The following is a 26565-nucleotide window of genomic DNA, read 5'->3' on the forward strand; positions in this document are numbered from 1 at the left end:
ATAAGCTAGATGACATGCATGCTTCTTCCTGARGCAGCCACTTGAATAAAATGTTGTTGTTTGTTCTTTCTACCCTCTGCAAAACCCTATTACTTGATTTACTTTAATCATACTGATAGCTTTTCAGAGGCCATGACATGCTCTTTTGAACTTGAGGGTTTTTTTTCTTTCTACAGTTAGTGGGTTTTTTAGTATTTTAAACTTTATAAAAGTACATGTAAGAGAATCTTATGTTTCAACAGTTAGTATGACTGAAAGAGACACTGAATAGTAAAGTATATACTTCATATATGTACACCCTGCTTGGTTTTAAATTCTACTTTTTATATATTAAAATTGTCATTATTTAAATACTTATTAATTACTAACTGCTAGAAGGCATTAAGTCAAATTTAATTTGGAGAAAATATGAAATCTTATTATTTTGTTGTCTTTCACAGTTTTGCCTAGATTATATCAAAATACGACTAGAAAGTCAAGAAGGTCAGTACCACTTTCATTTTACRTTAGTTTTCATTAAATATTTCTGTATAAATTAACTTTGTCAAAAGCATTATACACAAATCAGAATCAACATTTCATTATGCTTTTGTTTCTTGTGTAATAAATTGTACCAGCTGCTGTAGTCAGATTTAAAATAAATTATTCACATGAACTGTCTGCGGATTTAAGAAAAAAATAAAAGTTTTGCATAATCTTTTGTTTCTRTTAGCAGAAAGAAAATTCACAGTTAGTAGGAATTAGCAAATTGCTTAACATACTTACTCTCAAGAATCGTTAATCTTTCTGCTTAACTTAGTTGAATAACTGTGGGTTTTTCTGCTGATTCTTAGCAGAGCTTTCGAATAAAATGATTAATAAAAACAATAGGCAAGAGCAACCTCCTGTAAAATATTGTACATTTTAAACACTATCAGTTTTCTTATTTCAAATGCCTAAGAGAGTAAAGCCACAGAGATGCCTGTTATCTTTCTCGTATCTCCCTTCAAAATTGAACTCTTTCTTGCTATAGGATGTGGATTTCATGTTACTGACAAAAATACAATGACACAGCGTAGGAAATAGTGAGCTTGCAGCTATTCTTGTATTTCTTTTATTTTCTCCATAGGATTTTTCTTTGAGTCTAAAGAGGAGATTTTCCTTCTTTGTCAGTCTTAAGTTTCCATGAAAACGTGCTCCTGTTTAATTTTGCCTTTTATCCTATTTTATTTGTAAAAGATAACTAGTGCTTTTTGTCGTTGGTATATGCCAGAAGGTCTCTATTGCAAGCTGTGAAGATAAGCATAGCCTTTGCTGGGTAAAGCATTTAAGGTTCTGTTGCATATGAAACATGATACAGAGAAACTACCAGTTTTCATGCATAAAATGCATTGAAGAATTCACTAGAAAGCTTATTAAAATTGGTAGAAAATGTCTATTAATTTTTAGTCAGAAACAGTTACTTGGTGAAATTGTTTCCATGGGAGTTGATTCCTCAGTCATTTACAAGTGGAGACTCATTTGTTGAAACATTTAAGTTTTCCATTTCAATGTTTCGAATTTTACATCAGTAGGAAAATGTGCATATTCACATTTAGCACCACTTTTTTTAACATCCTAATCATAACATGATTTGATCTAATATAGGTAAAAGTATTGAAATGAAATGACATACAATAAATGTCTTTTTTTCTCTAGGTTGAACAAGATGATCATGCTTTTTTCAGAGAAAGGCAAATGCTTCAAACAGCTGTAAAAAAACAAACATTGTATTGACTTGAGCTTTTATTTTTTGCATGTATACACACGTGTACACACACACACACACACACACACACACACACACACACACAAAATCAAATCTTCAAAATTCTCATCCCTCATCAGTTTTTCCCAACTTTCAGCTGGTGTTGGAAGGAAAAAAAATTTCTGTTCCTAAAGAATAATTAGCTATTCACTTTAATGAGTAAGTTCTATTTTCTMTCTTAGGTCAACGTTATAGAAAATAAGGTTTGCAGATTGAGGTGTCTGTGGTGACATGTATTGAAAATACCTGTCTTACGGCAGAAGAAGATGGATGTAATTTAAGTCTTCACCTGACGAGTAGACATAGTTTCCCTTTTACATGAAAGTGAAAGTTCTCATTTAATATCGTCACCTCAGTGCAAACACAATTGCACACATTCGGAATTTTCTCCCAAGATCGACTGGTCACTYGCTTTAGAGAATCGGTGCTTTGGCAAGGGCCTCTTGCCTAGCCACAGTAAGGACCTGTATGCCTTAGTTAAATGGATTGAATCGGTTTTAAGTTAGGGTTGCAGTTGCTGTGGTCTGCCTCTGAAAGCAAGAAGTTAGGTAAAAAGAAATAAGGAAATAAGAAATAAGAARAAGGTCTTGAAAAGAGAAAAGCAATGTTTTGCTATAGGGATTGAGGTAATACAGGCCCAGCCTGGAAAGCTGTTTATTATTATTTTTCATTTAGTTAGTAGCTTTGTTTTCTTCTATGTACGTCCCTAGGGAGATGAGGGAAAAATTAGTACAGGGAAGTGAACTAATTAGATTGAAATAGCCTGTTTCTGTTGCCCTTTCCCTGATGAGATGAAAAACTACTGTTCTGAGCAGTGAATATTGCACAGTCGGCTTGAATGAAACATGTTGTTGCTGCAGCCTGAGTCCGAGCGGAGGAGCTGCCAGCCAGTGGGATGGGGAGTGTTGGAGACATAGAAGGGAATGAGAACTGCTTTGGCCTTGGTGGCCGCTGTTTGCAGTCTGCAGCCCTCGGAGGCTTTGGTTTAGGACAAGTGTTTGCCCTGTCCTTACGAGCAGCAGACTGCTTTCCTGGCAGGCACGGGACTGAATTCAGCAGCTGCCACCCAGACAGGTTGAGCAGAGGGGTAGGACTAGATGATCTCCAGAGGTCCCTTCCAACCCCGACCGTTCGGCGAGTCTGTGAAGGGCAGGTGTGGAGGCTGCTGCTGGACATTGGCTGCTAGGTACCAAGATGAGGATGGGGAAAACAGTGTGTGGCTGTGGGTTGTCTGGGGGGAGGGGGGAGAAGGGGGGTGCTGTTTGTTTTTAAAAGCCCTCGCCAATAATAACTAGTGATAAGAAAGTAGAAAATAATGGGATGTATTTTTTAAAAACTTAACTTTTACACCAATTAGGTTTAGAGTGATGCAAATTCAGCTTTTTGGCAATAACAGTTTTATTAATTTTGGGTCATTTTCGGTCCAGTCATGAAACATTTACTGAAATTTAACTTAAGATWTAGTATGCTTTTTCCAAGCTGAAGGCTAAGAGGTAGCAAGAATATATCATTAYATCTCTGAACACTCTCTTTATATCTGCTGATTCGGAACAATTCTGAAACTAAGTAACTGGACTGGGATAGATTTGTTTAAAAAATATATATATAGATGCAAGGAAAACTTTCCTTCAGCAGCACTCTAAAGGCTGTTTTTATTTCATCAAATGATGGTATTCTTAAGTTACATAAATTTTGTGATTTTGGTAGAAAAAAAATCCCTGAAAGCTAGAATTTACTGGAACACACTGAAATGATAGGAAATCTACTTGGCATAGTAACTAGGGAAGTTGTGTGTAAATGCATTCCTGTACAGCACCAGGGCACCTTTAAATCCTTCCTTTCCTTCTTTCTCATCTCTTCATGCAACTGATCTTAGTCTATTCAGGAGTTCCCTGCAGTGTCTCCACCCCTTTTGAGGAGGGAGAGGCTTTCTTGCGTTGATTTTTATGTATTAGAAGGACTTTGTTAGCTCCATTTCTGCTTTCATCCTGTCTATATTTTCTGTCTCCCATGTAAGGGGATACAGTTAGTCTGTAGAATGGTGGAGGCTGCCATCAACCGAACCTTTGAGTGACTATCATTAATCATTTCTTTGATCGAGAAATAATTACTAGCTTTGAACTTTAAGGTCTTTTCAGCAAATTCAAAGGACTTTGACTACCCTTACTTTTTCTTCCATTTGTAGTTCACTAAAACCCATAAAATACTCAACATCGCTGTCTGCAGCATTTTCCCAAGTTTTAGTTAGATGTGGTGTTTAAATTTACTGTTTTAGTATTTCACTTCAGCATTTCAGTTTGGTACGAAGTTAAGAGTAGTACATTTTGCTTAGGCAGTCAGATTGTTTCTCTGCATGTCTTTGTTCTCATCTTCATTTTAAACTAGTACTTTTAAAGGGACTTAGACAAAGATAAATCTACAAAGAATGTTTTACAAGTTTATTTTAAAATGTGTCATAGCAATAGTTACGAATTTTTTACCTGGTCTCTAGAAATGCTGTTTATTCCACGAAACAAAGACTAGATTAAAGCTGGTGAGAAAAATAAAGTTTGGTTTCAATTGTTTTCCTAACAGATGACAACAGAGCTTAATTTTTCTCTCTGCATATAAACAGAGATCGTTTCCTGGATATGTGTTGATTTCAAACTTTTTTTAAAAGTTAATGAGCAAATAACTTTTCTCCTTAAAATCACAAGGAAATTGTAAAGCAGTTCTGCATGTTTTGACTAGGTTTTAATACAGCTTCATGATTTTTTTTTCTAGATTCAGAAAATGATACTGGAGAGATTAACCTGAAAACTTCAGAGCTGACTAAATGTGAATGGTGCAGTGTCCGAAAATTACCAGTAGTTTTTCTGCAAACGGTACCGTCAACCTGTAGTAGCCTGAGAGACCAGCTGAAGATGAGTAAAGATAATGTCTGGTATGAGTGTAAAGGAGACAGTAAGTAAATCAATTTCTAGTCTGTTATTTTACCTTAAATGATATTTTAAAGTTTGGACCGTGACTGAGCATACTAAAGAATAAAACTGGCATCACTGACTGGAGCAAGTGTGGTATTTTCCCAGGTAGTATCAACTTCCTAAGCAGACTGGCAGCACGTTTCAGAACAGCTTGGCAAAACTGTGTTTTTTTCATTTGTCCAAATCTATGTTAATTACAGTATTTAATCAATTTAGTATCATTTTTTCACTAGTTACTATACTGAAAGAAAGCAAAGTTAATTTGTTTGTTTTGCTTTTGTACCTGGGCCTTAATTTTCATGACAGCTTTTGGTATACTTACGTCTGCTTTCTAGGTTGTTCTACTTACAGGCTTCAGTTTGAGCAGAAACTCTGTGTGGTTTTTTTTTTCATATGCATGCAGTGATGTGATACAGACAAATACCTACTGGAAAATAAGTGTGTTTTATGTGTGAAAAGATGCATGTATTCATGCATCTTTAATATCAATATAGTTTTCCGTGTGAGTGTAGTATGTTAAAGTGCACTGTATTTTTTAATTAGCATAGTCCTTTTCCCTTAAATAGACTTCTCTTCAGATTAATTTTTTTTTGGGGGGGGTGTTATGCTTGTACTTATCTTGATACATACATAAAGCTTTGTAATGGCATTAAAAGGAGAAAGAATGCTTTTGACAATCTCAAATTGTGCAATTCCAAAGCAAAAAAAAAAAAGTGTAATAATAACTCCTTCCACCATCCCATAAATGTACTGAGCTGTAAGGATTATTACAATTACAAAAGCAAGGGGTGGAGGGACTAGAAGCAATTCTGGGGGGAGCAGGGATTAGGAGATTAGACCCCAGGACTCCTCTTTCACAGGTGAACAAAGGAAAAGATTCCTAACTTGTCTGGAGAAGAAATCCTTCCTTTTCTACATTCCCTTCCTCCCCTCCTCTCCCTTTCACCCCCTGAAATTACGGTTCTGAGCTGTTTTTTTTTTTTTTTCCCTAACTGCTTTCTTCTGTTTGATATTTACGAGTACTTTTTGTACTCAAAAATACACATTTGCCTTCTAAGCAGAAGAAGGTCTGAATCCATAGCTGTGTAAGCAGTAGTTTATAGGTGCCTAGCTCCCGAGTTCCCAAAACCCAGTTAGATGCCTAAATTCTGTATATGTGCAATGAATAGGGAGGATTCGCAATGGTTAGCATGCCAATTTAAGAGTACCCAAGAAGAAATGGTTATGTCTGCATCTGAAACTCTTCTTCTCCAGGTCCCTGCAGCTCTGAGCTAGCTAGCTACGTGATACTGGGATTTACAGGCTGAATCCTATTTCTGTGACTAAATAATCCCTCTCAGTATAGATGGAGCCTTCTCCTTTTTTCTTTTTATGATGATGTGTATTAATATGACAGCTGATCAGTGCAATTCACATTCTCCAACTTCTGCTGAAGGTGTAGGCTAAGCTGTTGAAGCTAAACCACTGTACCAAAAGGAGTGCAAGATTTATTAGGGGTTGCAAGAGTAAGCAGGAGAGAGAGAGAGAGAGAGTGACAATATTTTGTTCCCCGAATGTTCCCCTTATGAGGAGAGGTGCCGGGCTAACCATGCTACAGTCAGAAAGCCAGCACCAGAAGTCAGGGCCCCTTTCTAGGGGGCAAATCCTTTCAYGTGTAAAAGGAGGTGAAGGTTTCGATAATGGACATTTTAAATTCCTGTTCTTGTGCAGTTCAGTACTACTTTAGTAAGAAGAACTGGTTGCCAGTGAACAAAGAAATGGAAATGTCTTAGGATTTCATGGCAACATATTTCATGGCATTGACTTTGGGGGGCGGGGCTAAATAGGTTGAAAGATATTTAATAATAAAAAAATCAGTTGATTATGAAACCAGAAATATGCAACATTTCAATTCATTGTTACTTGTATGTTTCTTGTTTAGGCTTTCTTTTTTGCTAGGCATTTTTCTAATAAGCATTGAGATCACTGAAATTCATCTGCATACCTAATGCAATTCTCCTTTTCTGATATATTTACACAGATTAATGTATCCTCACTGACTTTTCCGTGAAACTGCTCTAGTATTGACCTGGAAGGAGGAGTTAGGGCATGATATTTCCCTGTGTTGAGAGGAAATTATGCTGGATGCATGATTTCTGCAAGTGTATTAAAACAAGAATGTAGGAACTGTACTAAGAAAAAGAAGGTGCTGATTACAGAATCTTACTAACTCTCAGTATGCAGAGAAGCTGTTATTTTGAAATATATTTTGACTTTGCACGTCTTTTAAAAATTGTTATATAAAATATTTCATATTTTTAAATGAAGGCAAAAGTTAACTGTGCTTTTTTTTGCAACTCTGTGTAGAAGAAATTGGTAGTTAATCTTTCGGCCGGTCTGTGTAAATATGTATTTGTGCTCTGTGTTGTCAGTAGTGTATGTACATGTGTTGGCCCAAGGTTCTTTGAAGTCTGTAGTTTCATAGTTGAGACATATTTTATTTTGTTTCTAAATGGATAATTTTCTCTCTGTTTTTACTTAGGTCAAGAAGAGCAGTACATCATTTTGATTTTTGAAACTGGCCTTGATCCTCATGCAAACTCGATATTTGAAAAAATTATTACTGACATTGGTATTAGAAATAATATTTCTGACTTCTTTGTGAAAATTTCCTTTGAAGAAGCCAATGGCAGACTGGTTGCATTTACGAAGTGCTTGGAAGACAATTCCAAAGGAAGCCCTTCTCATAGAGAAAACAAAATAAAAAATGTAATCATGTTTTTGTTTTAGAGCAAAGTCATTATTTTATTTGGATTACAAATACTGCTACAGATAGTGTGCTGTTCACTTAAAAAAACAAAAAACAACTGCCCACACACCGAAACCAACCAACCAAACAAACAAACAAAACCCCCCACCGCTACTGACTTTTATAAAAGGTGCCTAGACTGGCGCACAGCAGATAACAGAACTCTGGGAAGTAATCTCTGGATTTACAGTAATTTTGTAGTGTGCTTAAAATAATATAAGGGTGTACAGTTGCCACAAGTAATGTCTACTGGTAAGACTGTAATATTTCAAAAGAGAAGTTAAGTTGCTGTTACAGTTAAATGCGGTTAATGCTTTTTTTAAACAAAAATATTTCTTAAAGAATTTGAAAGTTTTGGGATTCTTCTAGAAATAAATGCAAACATAAGTGTAATAACCTAGGAAAGAAAAAACTTGAAGCATTTCTCAAAATCATTGGATCCTACCCCTCTGAACATCCCAAAACTTTACTACTTTTTTAAAAAAATGAATTTGAATATACTGTGCACATTAATACTGAGTTTGTTTTTAAGGTTGCTTCTGAGTCCAAAATGCAGCAACGAAATAAACAGTTACCATATTTTGATGATGATGAAGAAATTGGAGAACCACATACAGTATTTATTGGTCCCATAGAAAAGTACGATGTTTTTCTTTGTCCTGTAACAATTGGATGGAGGGAGTTGGCATTTCATATTTATTATTGAATATATTTTTCTTTTCAGGTTGATAGTTTATCCACCACCTCCTGCTAAAGGCGGTATTTCTGTGACCAATGAAGACCTCCATTGCCTGAATGAAGGAGAATTTTTAAATGATGTTATTATTGATTTTTATTTAAAGTAAGTTTGATTTAAAACTAGTCTTTATGGTTCTTTCCTGTGGATCTTGCAAATTTATTGCGTTAAAACTTTGTAGGTCAGTTGATAACACTTGGTCTGCAACTAGTATTTCTGTAAGAATGTTTTGTGCATGCTTTGTCCTGCTTGACATAGTTCTTACTTGGGGAAAGATGATTCTTTAAAATTTGTTTGCATCTGAAGAGGACTTTTAACTGTAGAAGAAAAATAGCTTTTTAAAGTTTATTATCTTTGTTCCCTGCATTTTTTTTTAATTAGAATCTATAAATTAAGCCTTTGGGGCCTCTGATTCTGCTGATGTCAGAAGCAGATTAAACTATAACATAGCTGCTGGTGTGTATGTGTGTTTGTATGTATGTAATTCTCAGTATATTAAAATAAGTTTTAGGAATAAAAAAAAATAGTACTTTAGTCTGACGGTTTTTAATGAAGTAGTGGCTCAGTTATAAAAGCGAGTCTTTTCTAGATAATTTGCATTTGACCAACCTTGTCAAGATGTTTTCATGCCATGACACAAAAATAAGTACAACAGCAGCAGAACAACTTGTTACTTGAGCAGAATATTAATATCATTAAGAGCCGGCAGAGATATTGCATTAATACTAGTGAAATATTTGTGGTTACTTAGTCCTGATATTGTTGTAGCTATTTTGGTTTAATAAAAGGCTATCAAAACAATCTGATGGGGAGATACCATTGTGGGAGTATTTTTTTTTTTCCTTCTTCTTCACTCAGTTGAGCAATGAATGCTTTGAGTTAACACTTCCATGATTTTTTTTTAATAAGCTGTTTTTACTAATTAGGTATTTGGTACTTGAAAAACTGAAAAAAGAAGATGCTGATAGAATACACGTGTTCAGTTCATTCTTCTATAAACGCCTTAATCAGAGAGAAAGAAGAAATGTTCATGAAACTTCAAACCTCTCGTAAGTCAGTTGATAAGACCATATTATCAAGAGCCAAGTATCATGAAAGCTACAAGAACAGATGCTCACAGAGATAAAATCCTCACAGAGAATGTAATGATGCTAACAGAACTCTAGGAAACATTCAAACTTAAAACGTACATGGTATATGGAAAACCTTGTAGGTTTTCTGTGGAAACCTTCAGAAACTGCTAATGTAAAAACATCTGGAAATATTTTAAATGAAAAATAAGCCACTCAACAAATCATGTTTGGGTTTCTTGCAGAATACAACAAAAACGACATGGGCGAGTGAAAACATGGACACGTCATGTTGACATTTTTGAGAAAGATTTCATTTTTGTTCCCCTTAATGAAGCGTAAGTAAATGTACCCTTTTATCAGATTTTATGTGGTAAAGGCTTAGARTTCATAGTTCTGAAATTGAATTGAGTTCTTTCTCCTAATCTGATAGTCTTTGATAACTTACAAATTTGAGTTTTTTGGTCCTTATTTTTTTTCTTCCAAGAATCTTTTTAGTATAGACAAGATTGTTCTTTAGTTACAATAAGCATATGTTGAAAGTTTAGTCTCTCCTGCTATATATTGGAGTTTTATTCTTTTCCTTTGTAGCCTTATATTGCAATATTTTTCTAGATAAGAAAGCAGACAGTCATTAAGAATTGTTATATTTAGTTGCTTTCCTTAAGGTCAGAGCAAGTTATCAGTAATACACTTCTGCTTTCTTTCATAAAATGAATCTTAGCAGTCCTTCAGTCAGTATTTTTCGGTAATTGAAACCACTACATTTAAACATATGCGATGGAAATACAAAAATAGCTGAGGATAGACAGATATGAAAATGGTAAATAATTTATCATAAGTATAATCAACTGGACCTCTGAAAGTTTAAAGAATGATTTTTATTAAAAGTTCATCAAAGATACTTACCTAGATATCGTGCAATGGAAGGAAAATTTGAGTCATCTGCCCCCAGCAAACTGCATTCTGAGGCTGGCTGTGGAGAGGCAGTTATGGTTTACATGATGGGCTATAGATCTCTGTTACAAAGTCTCAAGTACAAACTTTAAATTTTGAGATAGTGTGCCCACTGTACAACCATAGGGAGACTGAAAATCCTTAGATGATGAAAATGACTCAAGTGTATGATGTTCTTCCTATCCACTGCCGATTTAATCCTTCTCATTTCTCCCCACAGAGCTTTAAGTACAGGAACCATGAGGTCATTTAATTTTTATTTACATTTGAGCTTATTGCAGTTTCCTGCCCACCTTCTACTCCTGTGTCATTTGCACATCCACATCGGTCCCTCTTTCCTAATAATTTCTATTATACATAGGACAGATGACACTGATCATGCTGCAAATCCCAGACAGTGTGACGTAGCAGAAGTCATTTGAAGGTGAAAAGAAATAGTTCTATGGTTTTATAGAAGTGAGTTATGTTGCTAGTAACTGAACAAGAATGTGAAAGCTACTGTTAAGGAACTAAAGCTGTGTTTACCTTAAGAAATAGGGTGCAGCTCAGTGAAAGTGAATCTGTAGAACAGAACAGCTTGTACTGAAGACATGATGTCGCACTATGTGTGTGGTGGGGATTAGCTTGATCTTTTGGTATAAGACTATATATATACATAGGTATAACCACTTCCATCCAGTAGTGGTTGGAGCACAATAGGTGTGCTCTTGGACTGCATCTTTTGATTCAGTTTTGCCTGGAAGTTACCTCATTCTCACTTTTTGGAGCTGTCCTGCACTGTGAACTGCAGCTTGGTAAGTGATGACAATCAGATTTGCTTCCAAAAGTGGTCTCCCAATCCAAAATGAAATGCTAATATAAATGTACTGTAAGAGCATCACAAAGCAAAAAAAAAAAAAAAAAAAAAAAAAAAGCCCAAATGTCCGGAGATGCTATTGAGAGGATTTTTTTGACCAGCCTCTTGGCAAAGAAAACTTAAGTGAGAGTTTAAATCTTCCATATTCTTCTTTTTAAAAATAATTGCTGTTATTATTGGCAACTACTGTTTTTCTTGGAAGCAGCTTGGTATTCTGTCTGCCTCAAACTTTCGTACCCTGTCCCTCAAAACCCAGCACTCAATTTTGAGAAATAAAAAGATATTAACCGATTTAGGAACGAATTAGTGACTCACCAATGAAATACACCCCTTATGGTGGGGTAACCGGTGGAGCAGGACAGAGAGGTAGTTGCGGAGCTATTTGTGGGGCGGGGCAAAACACCAAAAGCTGCAAGTATGAAGGCTTCTAGGCTTCTGTCCTAGTAACAGAGCTCTTCCCTTGCTAAGCATCTATTCCCTTCTTACACTTCTTCCATAACATGGAATAGCAGGTTTTACTAGCTTACTATATACTGGGTTTTTTTTCCATGTTTTCCTGATGCTTCAAATCTGGTCAGGAGCAGAGAACTGGAGTCTTCCTAACTTACCTTTAAGTTTAAAAAAGAATTTTGCTATTACTTTACTGCAAGTGTGTCTCAATTTGTTCTGTAACTCCTCTCTTTATGTTGTCTTTATGTTGTCTTTATGTTGTCTTTATGTTGTCTTTATGTTGTCTTTATGTTGTCTTTATGTTGTCTTTATGTTGTCTTTATGTTGTCTTTACCTATAAATCCTGTTTTATTTTGATTTAACTTGCCTTGACTACAGTACCACTTCTCTAATGCGAAAGTTTTTGTTTTATTTGAAACAAAAATACTTTTGACAAAATAGACAATAAAGATCAGTGATGTTTTTTATTTCTTCCAGGTTGCAGTAGTTTTAACAGTAAAATACTAACTGCAGACTTTATGATCTGGTTAGCAAATACAGCATAGACAATATTTGTGTATATTACAGCTTCACATAGCGTTCTGTAGCTGTGTATATAATGTGTTATGAAACGTGTGGCTCTTGGACTTAGTAAGTCCGTGAAACCTTGGTTTTGTTCCACATGCAACATTTTTAATGTATTTGTGTTGTTGATTTCACTGCAAGTGTACATTAATTGGCTCTTTAATCTGCAGTGAGTCTTTCAGATATGCCAGGCTTATGACGAAGGCTGTGTGCCAGGACTTTACATCTGTGCTCAGCTGCAGCTTTTTCAGAATTTTGTGTGACTTCTTTTGTGTCATATAATTTCCCAGTGCTTCTGTTCCTCAATTGCAAAATGAGGATTATAGTGCTTTATACTGGCAAGACTGGAACTGCTCCATGAAGTATTCAGTAGAAAATAACTTCCATGTATTTTGTGTTTAGCTGTCTTTATTTTTTTTATTTTTATTTTTTTTTATGTAATTGGGGTATTGCTTTGTAATTTCAAGGAATTAGTGAGTATGCTAGAAGCACAGAATCAGTGGTGGAGTTGGAGAGCCAATTAATGCCTGCAGGATGTAGGGGGCAAAGTACATACCAGTCTTTTTATTTATTTTTATTTTTTTTTTTGAGAACCAAGTGTTTCTTTGCTTCCAGATGTGCATCCTTATAAAAGGTCTCAGACAACTGGCAGTTGAGAACCAATCTCAGTATTTCTTTTGCTTCTTTTTATCTTGAATTAAGTAATTTATGAAACAAATTTTTCCAGGATTTGAGAAAATTTGAGAGTTTTTCTTGCATCATAGAAATGCTGCTAATGATTTTCCTTTTATGTTGTCAGTATACCTGATACCGTTCCAGGCAGCACAGGAGAAATGTTATTTTCTTTCTTTTGGGGGCCAGATACTTATTCTGGAATCCATTTTAAGAGTACATTCTAGAAATTATTGTTTCGGAGTTGCTGGCTCTTAATATCTACTTCCAGACTCTACTAAATATCTACTTTTCAGACTCTCCTATAACCACTAGTTTAGGGAATGTGGGCTAAACAGCTAGAAGGTTGTCAGATTGCAGTTAATGAAAGGGGGGAGGGAGGACTAATCTAGAGGAGAATTAACTTTAAACCAAGTGGCTAATTTGACCATGACTTGCAGCAGTGTCTTGTGGGAATATAAYTCTTTTTGTTCAAGTCTCAAATGGAGACAGCTTATAACATTTAAAAGAGCAAGCTATTTTCCTTTCAGATTCCAGTTAATTTGCTAGTCTATTTATATAACTGGTAATAACATATATGTTAATAGGATACCCCATAACCCAAATTCCAGGGTTTGGCAATACTTAATGTATTCATTTAGTAAGTGTGGTGAGTCTTTCAAGACAAAATGCTGTCGTGCTCCACATACTGTTTTCAAAGGCCACTTATCTTAACAGCCATTGACTTTTGATGGGCTTCAGGCTTCTTAATCATGTATTTAATTTTTTTTAAAATGTCAGTTAGAGTCCTCATATTTTTAGCTACTGCTTTTTTTTTTTTAACATTCATTTGCACAATACATAGCTAGACTTTGTTTTGCTAGTTGCTACAGTAAATCAGAGAACCTTCAGATAATCTCTAAATCAGGTCAATCCTATATCCACACGCAATGTCTCAGTCCCTGCATTTGCTGCTGCTCCGTTTCTGATTGATTAGAGACTCAATCAGTAAGCAGTGGCAAGAAGACAGGAAATAAATGGGGCAAAATTTCTTCCTTACTCTGTTTTGGGTTTGGAGATACTGCTGTTTTTGTCCCTGGAAGGGTATGATGTCCCTTCTGTTTTTGTGTAGTTCTTTTAAGGGTAAGCGTGACAACAGAGTGGTGGTGATAGCATTAGCTATTATATATTACCTATCACAGGGTGTGATAGCACTCTTCCCCCTCCTCCCCCCTTTTTGCTTCAATAGTAACTAAACTGCTTTAAAAACTTGAAGTATCATACACAGTTGGAAGATTTAGTAGGCTGAAGAATATGGGCAGTTCAACTCTATTATTAGATCCGACTACTTGTGTTGTTAGAGGTGAACTTCAAGAAAACTTTTTGCAGTCATAAATGAAAGCTACAATCCAGTTCATGCAGTAATAAAGAATATTTTCCAGAAGAATACTTAATTCAAAGGATTCATGTGTAAATTATGAGCAAATTGAAATAACTATTTAGACAACATCTGTTTTTCAATTAACTACATCATATTAGTGAAGAACAAACTCACAATCTATCTTTGATAACTGTGGGGGAGAGGATTTGATTTTATGTGCCTGCATGTTTTTTGTTGTTTTTTGTTTTTGTTTTTTTTTAACAGTTGCTAGTTACTTATTAATATATTTTTCCTTTACAGTGCCCACTGGTTTTTGGCTGTCATCTGTTTTCCTGGTTTAGAAAAACCTAAATACGAACCAAATCCTCATTATCATGAAAATGCTGCAACACAGATAAAATCTTCCTCTTCAGATGGAGAGAGCAACACTCCATCTCCTTTGCCAAATGAGTTAGATGTACAAAACTCGCCTTCCAAGTCCTCAACAAAGAAGACATTGACCAAAAAGTATAATACAGCTTTAATTGACCCAAACACTGAAACAGAGGACACTGAGTCTTCATGTTGTAGAAGAAGTCCCTGTAGGGTAAAAAGTGGTTTCAAAAAACTAAATCAAATAGACAGTGATGTTGAAGAACCTAACACTGTGCAGTCAGCATGCCATAAACTTGACCATAGGGCTCCAGATGAAAATGGTATACAGGGTGAATTCACAACCGCTGGCCAATCTATTGGTATGTATTTTTTAAAATATGTATATTTTAATGAAAATTTTGGAGATTTCACAGCTGTTACTTGCTTTGCAGTTGCATAAACTCTGTACTTTGAAAATTGAGTAGTGTGTGGCTCAAGTGCTCACGATGTGACTAATGTCCCACTGCATATAAAATATTTTAACTGTTGACATTTCTATCATGACATAAAGCTGGAGATAAACCATTGTTTTCCCAAATCAGAAAAATTCTCCAGTCACATGACCTTTTTTTTTTTTTTTAAATCCTGAATCATTTTATCATTTTGTAAGTATCACTTACCTTGTGCTAGTTGAGACTGGAAAGGTTAAGGAAAGAACAGCATGATGATCTTTAGACATGGGCATTCATAGTGTGTGTGCATGCAGGAGGTGAATTTGGATTGTGTGAGCAACCTTAATTCCAGTAGCTTCTAGCATTTGAGATTTTGTTTCAGTACCTTTAACAACTTCTTTAGGATGCTAATGGAAAGTTTATGAAAAGACTGAGGAAAAAAATTTTTTAAAATCTCTCATTTGATCACTGTGTTAAATTTAGAGAAGTTTTTTCCATGCAATAGTAGCCATCTCTTCTGTAGAGGCTGATAACAGTAGTTGCAGTGATCTGGAAAAACTTACGTATCAAAGTGAGTGAAGGAGCTGACATGCTTTTAAAGGTGAGTGAAGGAGAAGGCTTGTATTCTCTCTGCTTACTGCAAGGTTTGGATCCCCTTGAGTCATAGAAACTAAAACATCTGGTGATGCAAGAACTTTTACTTCAGGCACTGAGCATTCCTACTGACTTAATTTGCTTTATACATTGTAAGTAATTGCATAGTTTCACAGTAAAAAGTCTGAAAAGCATATCGCTCGTATGGTGTAGTCTGTATACTATTGACCATTACAATTTTGACTCTTAACATCTTAAATGCTGTAAACCACTTCCTATTTTCTAGCCTAAATTTTTTCATAGGTCATATATACTGAGCTTGTTTTTCTGACAGCATTGTCTGTTCTCCAAGTACTTTTTTTTGCCTTTTAACTTATTCTCGTCTGAATTGGTTTTCAACCTAGATATGATTGTTCCTCTTTATGGTGTTGCTGTTGTGTGGTAAGGTCTCTTCAATGTCTTGAATGTTGCTGCTGTTACTTCTGTGTAATTGGAGTGAATGTTCTTCATGAAATACGTTTTTGCTAGGATTACGTTTTGTTCTTTTATGGCTGCATTTTTTTGGTGACTGATGGTCATTCTGTCACCAAAACAGTTGGACTGTTGCTCAGCCACTGCAGCTGCTCTTCGGTTAATGCAGATATTCTTACTGGTCACAGTCCCATTTCACAGATATGTAAGAACGAGACTCAGTTTGAAATTGACCCTTAACATATATCTAGACATCCAAACTTAGATGCACTAGGTACCTAAACTCCCATTCCTGTTAGATGGACAATGGAGATACAGCAGTTTGCTATCCTGCCTGTCCATCAGTTCTTTCTCCCGAACGGCATGAGTTTTGACTCTGCCAAACCTGTGCATATGTGCTGGATATATTAGGATATTTCCAAAGTGCCTCTCTTCAACAATATAGTCAGTAAAGCCTAGAGAACTCCTCTGCTCACCCTAAAGTAGTCTCATAGTGGTTTGTTGAGTAGCGCTCTCTTCTGCCTATGGTGTCCACTTAATATTGTGAGACCCTGGACATCTCCTGCATGGAGGAACCTAAACATTGGTGTTTTGATCTCAGGCCACATCCAAGTGTCTCACTTGTAAGTCAGTACCAGTTGATACCTAAATAACATTGAAGAGATTGTCCAAAGTACTTTTTATTTATTATTACTTAACCAATCACATTTTTGCTGCTAAATACTGAAAATCATTCAGTTCTTGTGTGATCCTGTGATTCTTCTCAATACTAATTTAGGACTGTCATCAATAAGCCAGATTAGTATATGGCCTAATTTTTGTGCTGAGGTATTTTTAAAAATACCGAGTAAGATTAATTCCCAAGTTTGTCCCTATGGAACTCCAATAATAACCTCTTTCCAAACTGTTCCTTCAATTTTGAATGCAGCTCTTCTGTTTTTTACTTTAGGTAGTTCATTGCCCCATTTGCTGTTCTTGTTGAAATCTTGGTTTTCATGAATACCTAATAGTTCTTCCTCTTATTTTTGTGATGGTTTAGATAGCTGCTTTTTCTAGGAAAAGTTTTCTTATAGAAAAACCAGATTTTGCTGGCGTGAGTTACTCAGTTTTCATTTATTTCCATATAGTTTGGTACTTTTTCTTCCAAAATCTGTTCTGAAGTCTTGTATAGTGGTATAATAAGAACAGTGAGCCTGTAGTTGTTTGTATCTGCTTCCTTCACAGATATAGCTGTAACATTGTTCTTTTTTCATTTGATGCTGTTTCCCATGTGACTAAATATGTAAAGGGGTAAGGAATGAATTTAAAAAGCAGAATTCTGCTAGTGACATAAACTTACACATACTCTCTTTTTTTTTTTGTAGCGAACACTGTAGTTTCACAAACATTTCTAAGCTACTGCTCCCAAAAGAACTTGCCCTGCTTTCTGCCCTCCCTAGCAGCATGTTCCCTTTTGTTTTTACCAGCATAAATCTTCATGTAACTTCAGAGCAAATTTGATCAAAGAACTTGTTCAAGATAAAAATAATAAGCTTTTGGCTGACTTGCTCAGTCTGGTTCACTGCGTGTGGATGCATTTGATGGCACAGGGAAGGAACTGCTTCGGGAAGGGAATAAGCAGTTAAATTGGGGGCAGGATGGGACTACCTCTTCTGGTAGCAGTACCAGTTTGTACTGTTGTGAAGTCCTTATGGAACTACAGTGGTAATTTCATGATGGGTTTTAGTCCATTTCTATATTTTTCATTTATTTATTTATTTATTTTTAAGCTTTTCTTGAAGTAAAGAACAATTTGTGCTGTGTTACTTAGAAACTTTTCACTTTAGGCTTATGTGCATGAATCAAATAATGCTTGTTGGCTGTGTCACAGTTATCGTGGACAACCCTTCGCAAACTTGAGGTATTTAAAATTGGTTTGGTCTTCAATGATGGTGTAGTATTTGATGTTTAAATATACTGCTGTCTTTGATACAGATGGTTTGCACAAAATCAGATTAAACTATAGTGAAGACTCAGCTGATGGCAGTAAACTAAATGAAGATGAGCTTATAGATTTTTCTGAAGACCAAGATAACCAGGTAAAAAATATATATATACAAATCTTATTTGGGAAATGGAAACTGTTATGTTCAGAATAAACATTTTAAAAGCTGTGTATGTATTGCAAGTATGTAATGCATAAAGCTAGTTTACTTTTAGCAGTGTAAGATCCAGAGTACTGGTTAATTACAAAAAATTTAGCAGAAAAGAGAGCATTCTTTCATTGAACAGTTTAATAGGAAACTGCTGTACTGATCGTGCATTTAACTTTGAGTCTTTTGCATAGTGATAATATTATACAATGATTTTAGTGAAACTCTTAAAAAAAACAAAAAAAAAAGAAGAAGGAGAAAAAGAAGAAAGAAAGAAGGAAAAAAGTCAGCAATTTTCTGTGTCTTATCTCCCCCCACTTTCCTGTGTCTACTCAAGAGACCCAAGACCAGGTCTTCTTTCAACTCCATTTCTTGGATGTAAATAGATACATTTATAAGTAGGTGCTACTTTACTGTTTTGGTTTGTTGATGTTTCTCTAAACAAATTTAAGCAGCATGGGTTTACAATCAAGTAGCATTCTTATTCAAATTGGAGATTGGAAAAAATTTAGATTTTTGAGTTGTGGAAGGTGTCTGATCATTGTAAGAGTCCTTTACTGACTCACTACTTGAGTATGAGGGCGTTACTCTCTCATTCTATTGCCGCTACAATGTAAGCTGAAGGTGAGCAAGGTAAAGTTCAGCAGTTACTCTCCTTAATGGGCCTTCCTGTTCCAGGTGTATGACTCCAATTTGTCCGAAATAAAGAATCGGAGGCTCTCAGATACACAGTCTAGGAATTACCTATTTTTCATCTTTGAGTCAAGAACAGACCATTGTTTTCCAAGGCCTGTAGTTATTTATAATGGCTTCCAAATTGTATGTGTATGTGGTCACACAGAAAACCTTAAGTTCATGTTGGAACCTAGCTGTGCTTTCAGACACACTCAACCCACCTCTCCGGTCATGTTACATGACAACGTTCTTTGACTCTTCCCTATTTTGTAGCAGTTCTTATTGCTCGCTGGAGATGGAGATTGATGATTAGGGTGTTTCCAAGCTGGAGTTTGTGGCATGAAGGCAGTAAAGAACGCACGTGGTCAGCATGTGCTCCTTGAGAGGAGGAAAAGATACTGACTTCCCTGGTTGTGGTGCTGCTTAGCAGTGACATCTTCAAATTGAGCTGAATTCTTTCTTCTACAATACACAAACAGAGTATAAAAATAGTGTGAATACACTTTCACATCTGGCAGAAATTGAGTTGAGGCTGCAATAGAAATAGGAGTATTAGGAACAAAGCAGTGTTTTCTAATACAGTAAAATCTTGATGACATAACATGAGGATTTCAGTCACAGGACTCTGCATGTTAACAATTATCACCAAATATTTTCCAAATTATGTTGATGTGGGGGTTACTGTTTTTGAAAAGTGACACTTTTTTTCCCCACACAATGTTTTGTGGTATTAGTAGTAACCTCAGTAGTACTCTTTTAAAGGTAAGAAAGTGTATGAATCATCGGAGTGCTTTTAAATATAAACTTCGTGTTTATGAAACTCCCATATCTTTCACAGTGGTCAATATTGAAATCAAAAGGTTAAAGAATATTCCCAGGCTTGCAGCATGTCAGTTTCTGTAGCATCTCATCAGGTTGCTTTTTGATTTCCCTTGCTCAGAGAACCAAGTTGGGACAACTTTTGGTGAGATTCTAGAGCAAGGGTCAGGTACCTCCTGAGTTCATTGCAGATTTTTCTCTCCATCAGCGTACATGAAGTTACCAGGCAAATTTCTAGTAGTCATTAACAAGGAAAAATATTTAAATTTTGGATTAAAACCTGCATTGGAGATTAGGACAGCAGTGCTTTGAACAGGTCAGTTGTAGGGTTTTTTTTTATTTCAGTGGTTAATAGTACAGTTCACGTTGAATCTTTCTGGCATGGATTTGAGAAACAATGCGAGACTGTAAGTTGGTAATGCAAATTTTAGAATCAGTGAATTGATGTAGGTGAAAGCTAGCACTGCTTTATTAAATTAGATATTTGTCTTGAGTAAAAATGGTAAGTATAGCAGTAATTTCTTTTGCGTATATTTGAAAAACAGTATTAGCTTCTAAATATCCGTAAACGTGTTGCTTTTGTAGGAAGACAGCAGTGATGATGGTGGACTTGCAGATGATAACTGTAATTCAGAAATGGGACAATGGCACTTGAAGCCTACTATCTGCAAGCAGTAAGTATTACAAGAATTAAAATGGACTTCAGACTTAGAAGCTAATGAAATGAAAAAGACAGTAATTGTGGGAAATGGTCATACTTCATTCTAAATGCATTTTAACCAGCATGTTACTAGTATTTGTGGGAGACTTCTATACTTTGTAATATAATCAACTTCAGTGAACGGAGAGTTTAGTGAATAAAGCTACGAGCAAAACAATAGCTGTTTGGTTTCTGTTAAGCCCCTGTGCTGCTTCAAGTTGTGAAGATAGCTTCTTCAAATAAAGCTGTTCTCTGAGAACTTGCTGTTGGATTCCTACAATAGGAAAGTGCAGAAGAATGTTTAAATGTATCCCTATATATAAAAAAACAGTGTCATTTATTTAAATTAAAAATATACTTAAATTAGTAATTTATTTTCTCACACTTTAATTTGTTTATTCATTCTAATATTTCCTTCTTTGTGAATATATTGCTTACCAGAAGGATAATTGCATTTACAATATGTTATTATGGTGTAGGATAAAATGATACGTTTATATGTGCAATGAAATGTGTATTTATTATCCATAATATATTTGCATTCAGGGGTAAAACCCCCTCTATTACGAATGCTAAGAATATTTTGTGATGCTATGAACTGCTTAATTCAATTAAGTTGTCCTATGCTGCTGATAGATTATCTATACATAATACTTCCCTGCGTTGCTTGTGTAAGTAATAACTCTCTTTTATCAGAAGTTAAAATAAGTACAAGTAAAACCTAAAAATGCTAATGTGATTGTATGCTTAGACCTCAAAAATTGCACGTCTAGACTAATTTGGAAGTAAACCTGTGGATAGGTACGTGCAAATATTTAATGTCTCTATTTACTAGTTTGCTAGTCATAAAGTAATGAAGTATTGAAAATGCTGTTTTCTTAAAGGGAAAGAATTAATCTGAGACTTAGCTGATTAGCTGGAACTACTTTGTTTATTTTTAAAAAAGCCTGCCCTTTAATTTACATGTCAGTTTAGTGATTTGACAGTCATATTTTATTTTTAAGTGTGTTCTTTCCCTTTATAAATGGTGAAAATCTCACAGAAAAGACAAACTGATGAAAATGAACCCAGTGTTTAAATATTAGAACAAAACATTCATGTCATCTTCAAATGGGATTATACATAGTTTAAAATTATTTGATGCAATTTAATTTTGGCGTAGGAAAGTATTTTTCTTCCTCCACAGGTAGGGTTTCACCTAAGAGAAGCAATGTAATTTATGTTTGGAAGAACTGTATATGAACTAAAGTAACACCCTGGAGAAAATGAAGCAAATACTATATTGCACATGGCCTACATGTGTTGTGATAGTCACTGTACACTTGCTCTGTCACTTGAGAGCTGAGAACTCTGTTTTCCTGGTATCTGCAGAGGGCTCTTGTTCTGCCCTTCCTCATATACCTTAATTCTGTGAGAGCATGATTCATTTCATTTATTTTCAGCAATCTGATGGATTAAAGTATGTTACCAGTCTTTTAAATCAAGTAGACCAATATTGTTACCTCTGGACCCTCTTCAAACCCTATAGTAAAAAATTTTCCAAAGTTGACTCCCGTTTAGTCAGATGACACACTGGTTACTCTGTTAAATATCTAAACCAAGCTGTAGGAATGAATCAAAAAAGTAGGGGTAACCATTTCTGGTTCCTTTCTGTTTGTTCATCTGACCACTTTGAAACTTTTTTCCCCTGTAGCTGTTACTTGGGATCTTGGGTTACAGAGTCTGGTTCTTCAGCAGGACCTCTGGCTGATCCAGAGCCATCAATGTCAGAGCTGCTAAGAGTAAAGTCTAACTCTGTTACTCTCCTGATACCAATAGATTTCTTAAGCTCATGTCAGCTGTTTTCAGCAATTATGTAGTTGTGGCTGAAATTCTTCATGGTCTGTTCTGTGAGTTTTATGCACCCTGCTCATTGGCTAGGGTCTCAGAATATTAGAAACATTTAATGGCTTTGCTTTAGGGTCCACTTGAAGCTTTAGAAGCACTAACAGGAAACAATTCTTGTTACTAATTATTAGTTATTAAGACAAATGATTATTATTATAGTATAATTATTATTAATACTAAATTTCCACTGTATTCAGAAAGTTAAACAAAAGTAACAAATGGCATGGAGACCTGGAGCACTTGCGCTATTAACATCATACCAGGTCAAGAGATTGACTTAGAGAAAAGCAATCAAGTTCATTTCAGGGACTGGTGTCTGGTAGATTCGGTACAAAAGCTTTGTCCTTGAGGTTTATCCCGTGAGCTCTGCACAGCAAGCTGTGGATACCTACTTCTGAGTAAGAGATCCCAAATAGTACTAGCTCTTTTGAATGGAACAAAACACGTGATTGAGTGGATTCTAAGATGAGTCCATTTCAACACTAGCCAGCTTTGCAGGTAGCACAAGGTGCAGGATACAGATTCAAAGACCTTCAAAAATCTTTTGCATTTCATGAAGAACATAGATTTTCAGTCAAAGGTCTCCATCTTTATGATGCTGTCCTTTTTACTCTAGGACCTCCAAGGTCCTTTACCTGTGGAAAACTGTAAGATGATTTAGTATTCTCTAGATATCTACTCATTTATGCTCATTAAGTCGTCACTGGATATCACTGTATCTGGGTCAAGAGTCAGAGCCCCAAAGCTGTGCCTGCTTTCGCAGCTTAGGCATCCTTAGTGTACTGGTGACATCTGAGGCCCGTCATGTAACAGCGATTCCTCAACTAAGCCATCCACTTACTGTCAACATTCCTGAAAGTGCTTTTGCAAATTACAGTTCATTTCCTTACATTTTACCTCCTCTATACTAYTATTTTTCTTCCTTTAAGAGGCCATGCTACTTCCATTTAGTGTACTTTGATTTTAGCATCAAAGCCAGAGACCCTCTGGATAACTTTAACTTGATTAACTTTATCATTACTCTCTTCTGTTCTGTGATTCTCCCACCCCTTAATGCAGGCTGCCTCTGATGAATGGTATCTCTCTCTTACTGGGGCTGTAGGGCTACTTCCTCTACACCACAGAGAATGGTACTTCCCAAACTAGGGAGCCATCAAACTTGGACTTGAGAAGGGTGAACGGTAACAGTAATTGGAGTTCAGGGTAGTGACATTATCCACTTTATCTCAGTTACTCTAGAAGAGGACTAGCTCATGACTGAACTACAAAATTATTTTCTCTAAAGAACATCCTTGCCTAACTGTATGTGTGCATTATTGTTGGAAAGCAGAGCTCTTTGAGAAGTAAACTGCATCCTATCTATCCCCCAAAATTATTCTTGCATCTGACACTGAGATTCTGAACTCTGGTATGAATTGATACTGATATATAAATCCAAATGTTGTATACAAGACAGCTGATAACTGCGCGTTATGTTTCTGTCTGCTGTAAATATGTCATGATCTAGGTTTGAGTGATAGGGTGTAAGAATCTATAGTGTACAGGTGAGTGTTCAAGTAGACTTGGTTTTCTAGAACATGGCTATGGATACATTATTTTTCTGAAGTCTTTCAGACAGCGTTCAGGTAGGTTTTCAGGTACAGCTTTCAGGTGGGGTCACTTCTGTAAAAACACACCCCTAGTGTCTTTTTAGATGCTGTAGATTGTCCCATCTGACCTCCGGCTGCTCTTCCGGAAGGGTGTTTGTAGGTTCTGTATAGTTCCAGCCTCATGGATGACCCAGATACCTTGTGCCTCTAAAATAGCACTAGATGCCTAAGGCCTTTTTAAGCAACGAGATCTCACTTTAGCAAATGCTTCAAATCTGACACTAAAATGTCTCCAAGTTTTCTGTGCCTAGTGAATGGTTAAGTCTAAAGATAACTTACTTGGCATTTAGATACCCTAGTTAGGGGATTATAGTAGTGTTGGCAAAACTATATAGTATTGGAATAGTTTTGTTTAGATCACAATTGATTTCATAGCTAGCTGTGTAACTACATTTTCCAAACTGCTGTAAAATACAGTGTAATTAAAAATTGTGTTCTCTCATAGGCCTTGCATTTTGCTTATGGACTCACTGAGAGGCCCTTCCCGGTCCAATGTTGTGAAAACACTAAGGGAGTAAGTTTTATATCTCTATCTTTTTTAAAATTATGCAAGGAAAAAAACAAGTTTTAATTTTCATGGTCTTTCTTCATAGGTACTTAGAGGTGGAATGGGAAGTCAGGAAAGGCAATAAAAGAAGCTTTTCCAAAGATGTCATGAAAGGTTCCAATCCCAAAGTGCCACAACAAAATAACTTTAGTGATTGTGGAGTGTACATATTGCAGTATGTGGAGAGTTTTTTTGAGGTATGTATTTTTTTATGTCATTATTTGTTTTGTATCCTGCAGGAATCAAATATGAGCTAATAAAATTATTACAATTTTATTGTAAAACCTCTTTACTGTAGGTGTTACTACTATTTATATGTAGTTTAATTTAATTTATGCATTAACATACATAATAATGAGTACTTTCTGGAGAAAAAAATGAATTATCATTTTTAGTTGCACATATGTACCACAATACAGAAATTAGAAGTCATGGAATTTTCTGATAAAATGCTGAGAAAAAAATACGTAGAATAATAGAACCAGTAAGGTTGGAAGGGACCTCTGGAGATCGTCTAGTCCAACCTTCCTGCTCAGCAGGGTCACCTATAGCATGTTAGACTGGGCTGCATCCAGATGGGCCTTGAAGATCTCCAGAGAAGGAGACTCTGCCACCTCTCTGGGCAACCTGTGCCAGTGCTCTGTCACTCTCACAGGGAAGAAATTCCCCCTCACGTTCAGGCAGAACTTCCTGTGGTTCAGGAAGACTTAAAGTCTTTCTTTGCTGTCTTAGTGCATACCCTTTAAAAATTATTCAATTAAAAACAGAGTTCAAATTTATGTTTATAAAAAATCTAAACTAAAGATGTGGTACAAAAAGCTTATTCTTTTTCCCCTTTTTGTTTAGGAAATGTGACTTTGAATAAAATCAGTAGTATGACACAGCTGGTTTAGACTTTTTCAGTTGGATTAAAATGTTTAAGATGAATTGTCCATTAATGCAGTAACTGAATCACTACAACTAAAGGCCAAATCCTGATTCCATTGAAGAAAATGGTAAAATTCTTACTACAGTCTTGGCCATCAAGCTGAAGCTGATGTTCACTTTTACAAGTGGACATTTACAAGGTCTGGGTAGGGAGGAGAACAGATGAAGTGGAGGTTGCCTGCATGGGACACTAATTCTGTTTACAGTCCATACCACTCTAGGGCACTGTTCCTAAAGTCTTTTTTAACTTACTTGTTGCTGACAAAGCTGGTGATTTCTTCTCCCTTTGATCCCCATTTCTTTACATGTACTTCATGTACTACATGTATTAATGCAAAACGAAGCTCAGACCTGTAATAATCCTTCTGCCTCTCTGCTGAGTCCCACCATGAGAGCTTAAACTGTCTTTCAGTGTTTTCAGTTTTGTAGATGGGAGTATATATGGGGCAACCCAATTTTGGTAATTTTTATCTTCTTCCTTCTTGTGAATTAATAGCTAAATTATGATGGGCTGAATCTCTTGTCCTGTCTGGTCTTGCAGGATGTAGTTTTGTCAGCCAGGGAACAGAGATGACTCTCAGATCACAGGGTATTCTCTGAACTAACATTAGTAGAAAAATAAAAGATGTGCTAGCTGCACAGTGCTTGAATATTTTACATTTATTGAGCTAATAATTTCAGTTGCAAATGTGTCTGAAAAATTGCACAAATCTCACTAAATCTCATTTTCAGCACCTGTAGAAATGAAATTTGGGTGTGTGTGGCAGTTGTGTTGGATTTGGTGTTTGTGGGTAATTCATCTTTTTCTTTATTCCAAGGTTTTATTTCAGATATCCTTTTTTATTTTATTTTTTTTTAATAATAAGCATTAAAGTCCTGGCACGTGAATTTTCTTAGAACCAGGACACATTTGACTAGGTGTTTAGAGTAGTTAGGAACACAAATCCCTGCTGTCCCGGCGAGTAGTCTTCCACTGCTTCCTCAACACGGTGGCCGCAATCAGCCTGTCAGGGACAACTCGGCGACSTGCCCAATGTGTCACCCCCCCCTCCCCTCCTCAGCTTTTTGGAAAATAAATGATTTTGCATTTGTAACTAAATTGTATGTGTATGTTTATACAGATACCAAAACACACACATAGTCATTTATGAGAGGA

The 26565-nt window shown here is 35.8% G+C and overlaps 1 protein-coding gene across 1 annotated transcript in view; it reads left to right on the forward strand.

Moving 5' to 3' along the window:
- The window catches only part of SENP6 (SUMO specific peptidase 6), an 88114-nt gene that overhangs the window by 59057 nt on the left and 2492 nt on the right, over nucleotides 1-26565 (forward strand). The window contains exons 13-24 of the mRNA XM_085316089.1: nucleotides 441-483; nucleotides 4550-4729; nucleotides 7271-7497; nucleotides 8070-8176; nucleotides 8262-8378; nucleotides 9200-9322; nucleotides 9589-9681; nucleotides 14503-14936; nucleotides 18048-18151; nucleotides 20285-20373; nucleotides 24381-24449; nucleotides 24529-24679. Coding sequence (XP_085172215.1) covers nucleotides 441-483; nucleotides 4550-4729; nucleotides 7271-7497; nucleotides 8070-8176; nucleotides 8262-8378; nucleotides 9200-9322; nucleotides 9589-9681; nucleotides 14503-14936; nucleotides 18048-18151; nucleotides 20285-20373; nucleotides 24381-24449; nucleotides 24529-24679 — 1737 coding nt within the window. The remainder of the gene's footprint in view (nucleotides 1-440; nucleotides 484-4549; nucleotides 4730-7270; nucleotides 7498-8069; nucleotides 8177-8261; nucleotides 8379-9199; nucleotides 9323-9588; nucleotides 9682-14502; nucleotides 14937-18047; nucleotides 18152-20284; nucleotides 20374-24380; nucleotides 24450-24528; nucleotides 24680-26565) is intronic.

Source organism: Rhea americana, unplaced genomic scaffold (assembly GCF_003343005.1).
Source record: "Rhea americana isolate MKP2758 unplaced genomic scaffold, rheAme1 scaffold_45, whole genome shotgun sequence".
NCBI lineage: Eukaryota > Metazoa > Chordata > Aves > Rheiformes > Rheidae > Rhea > Rhea americana.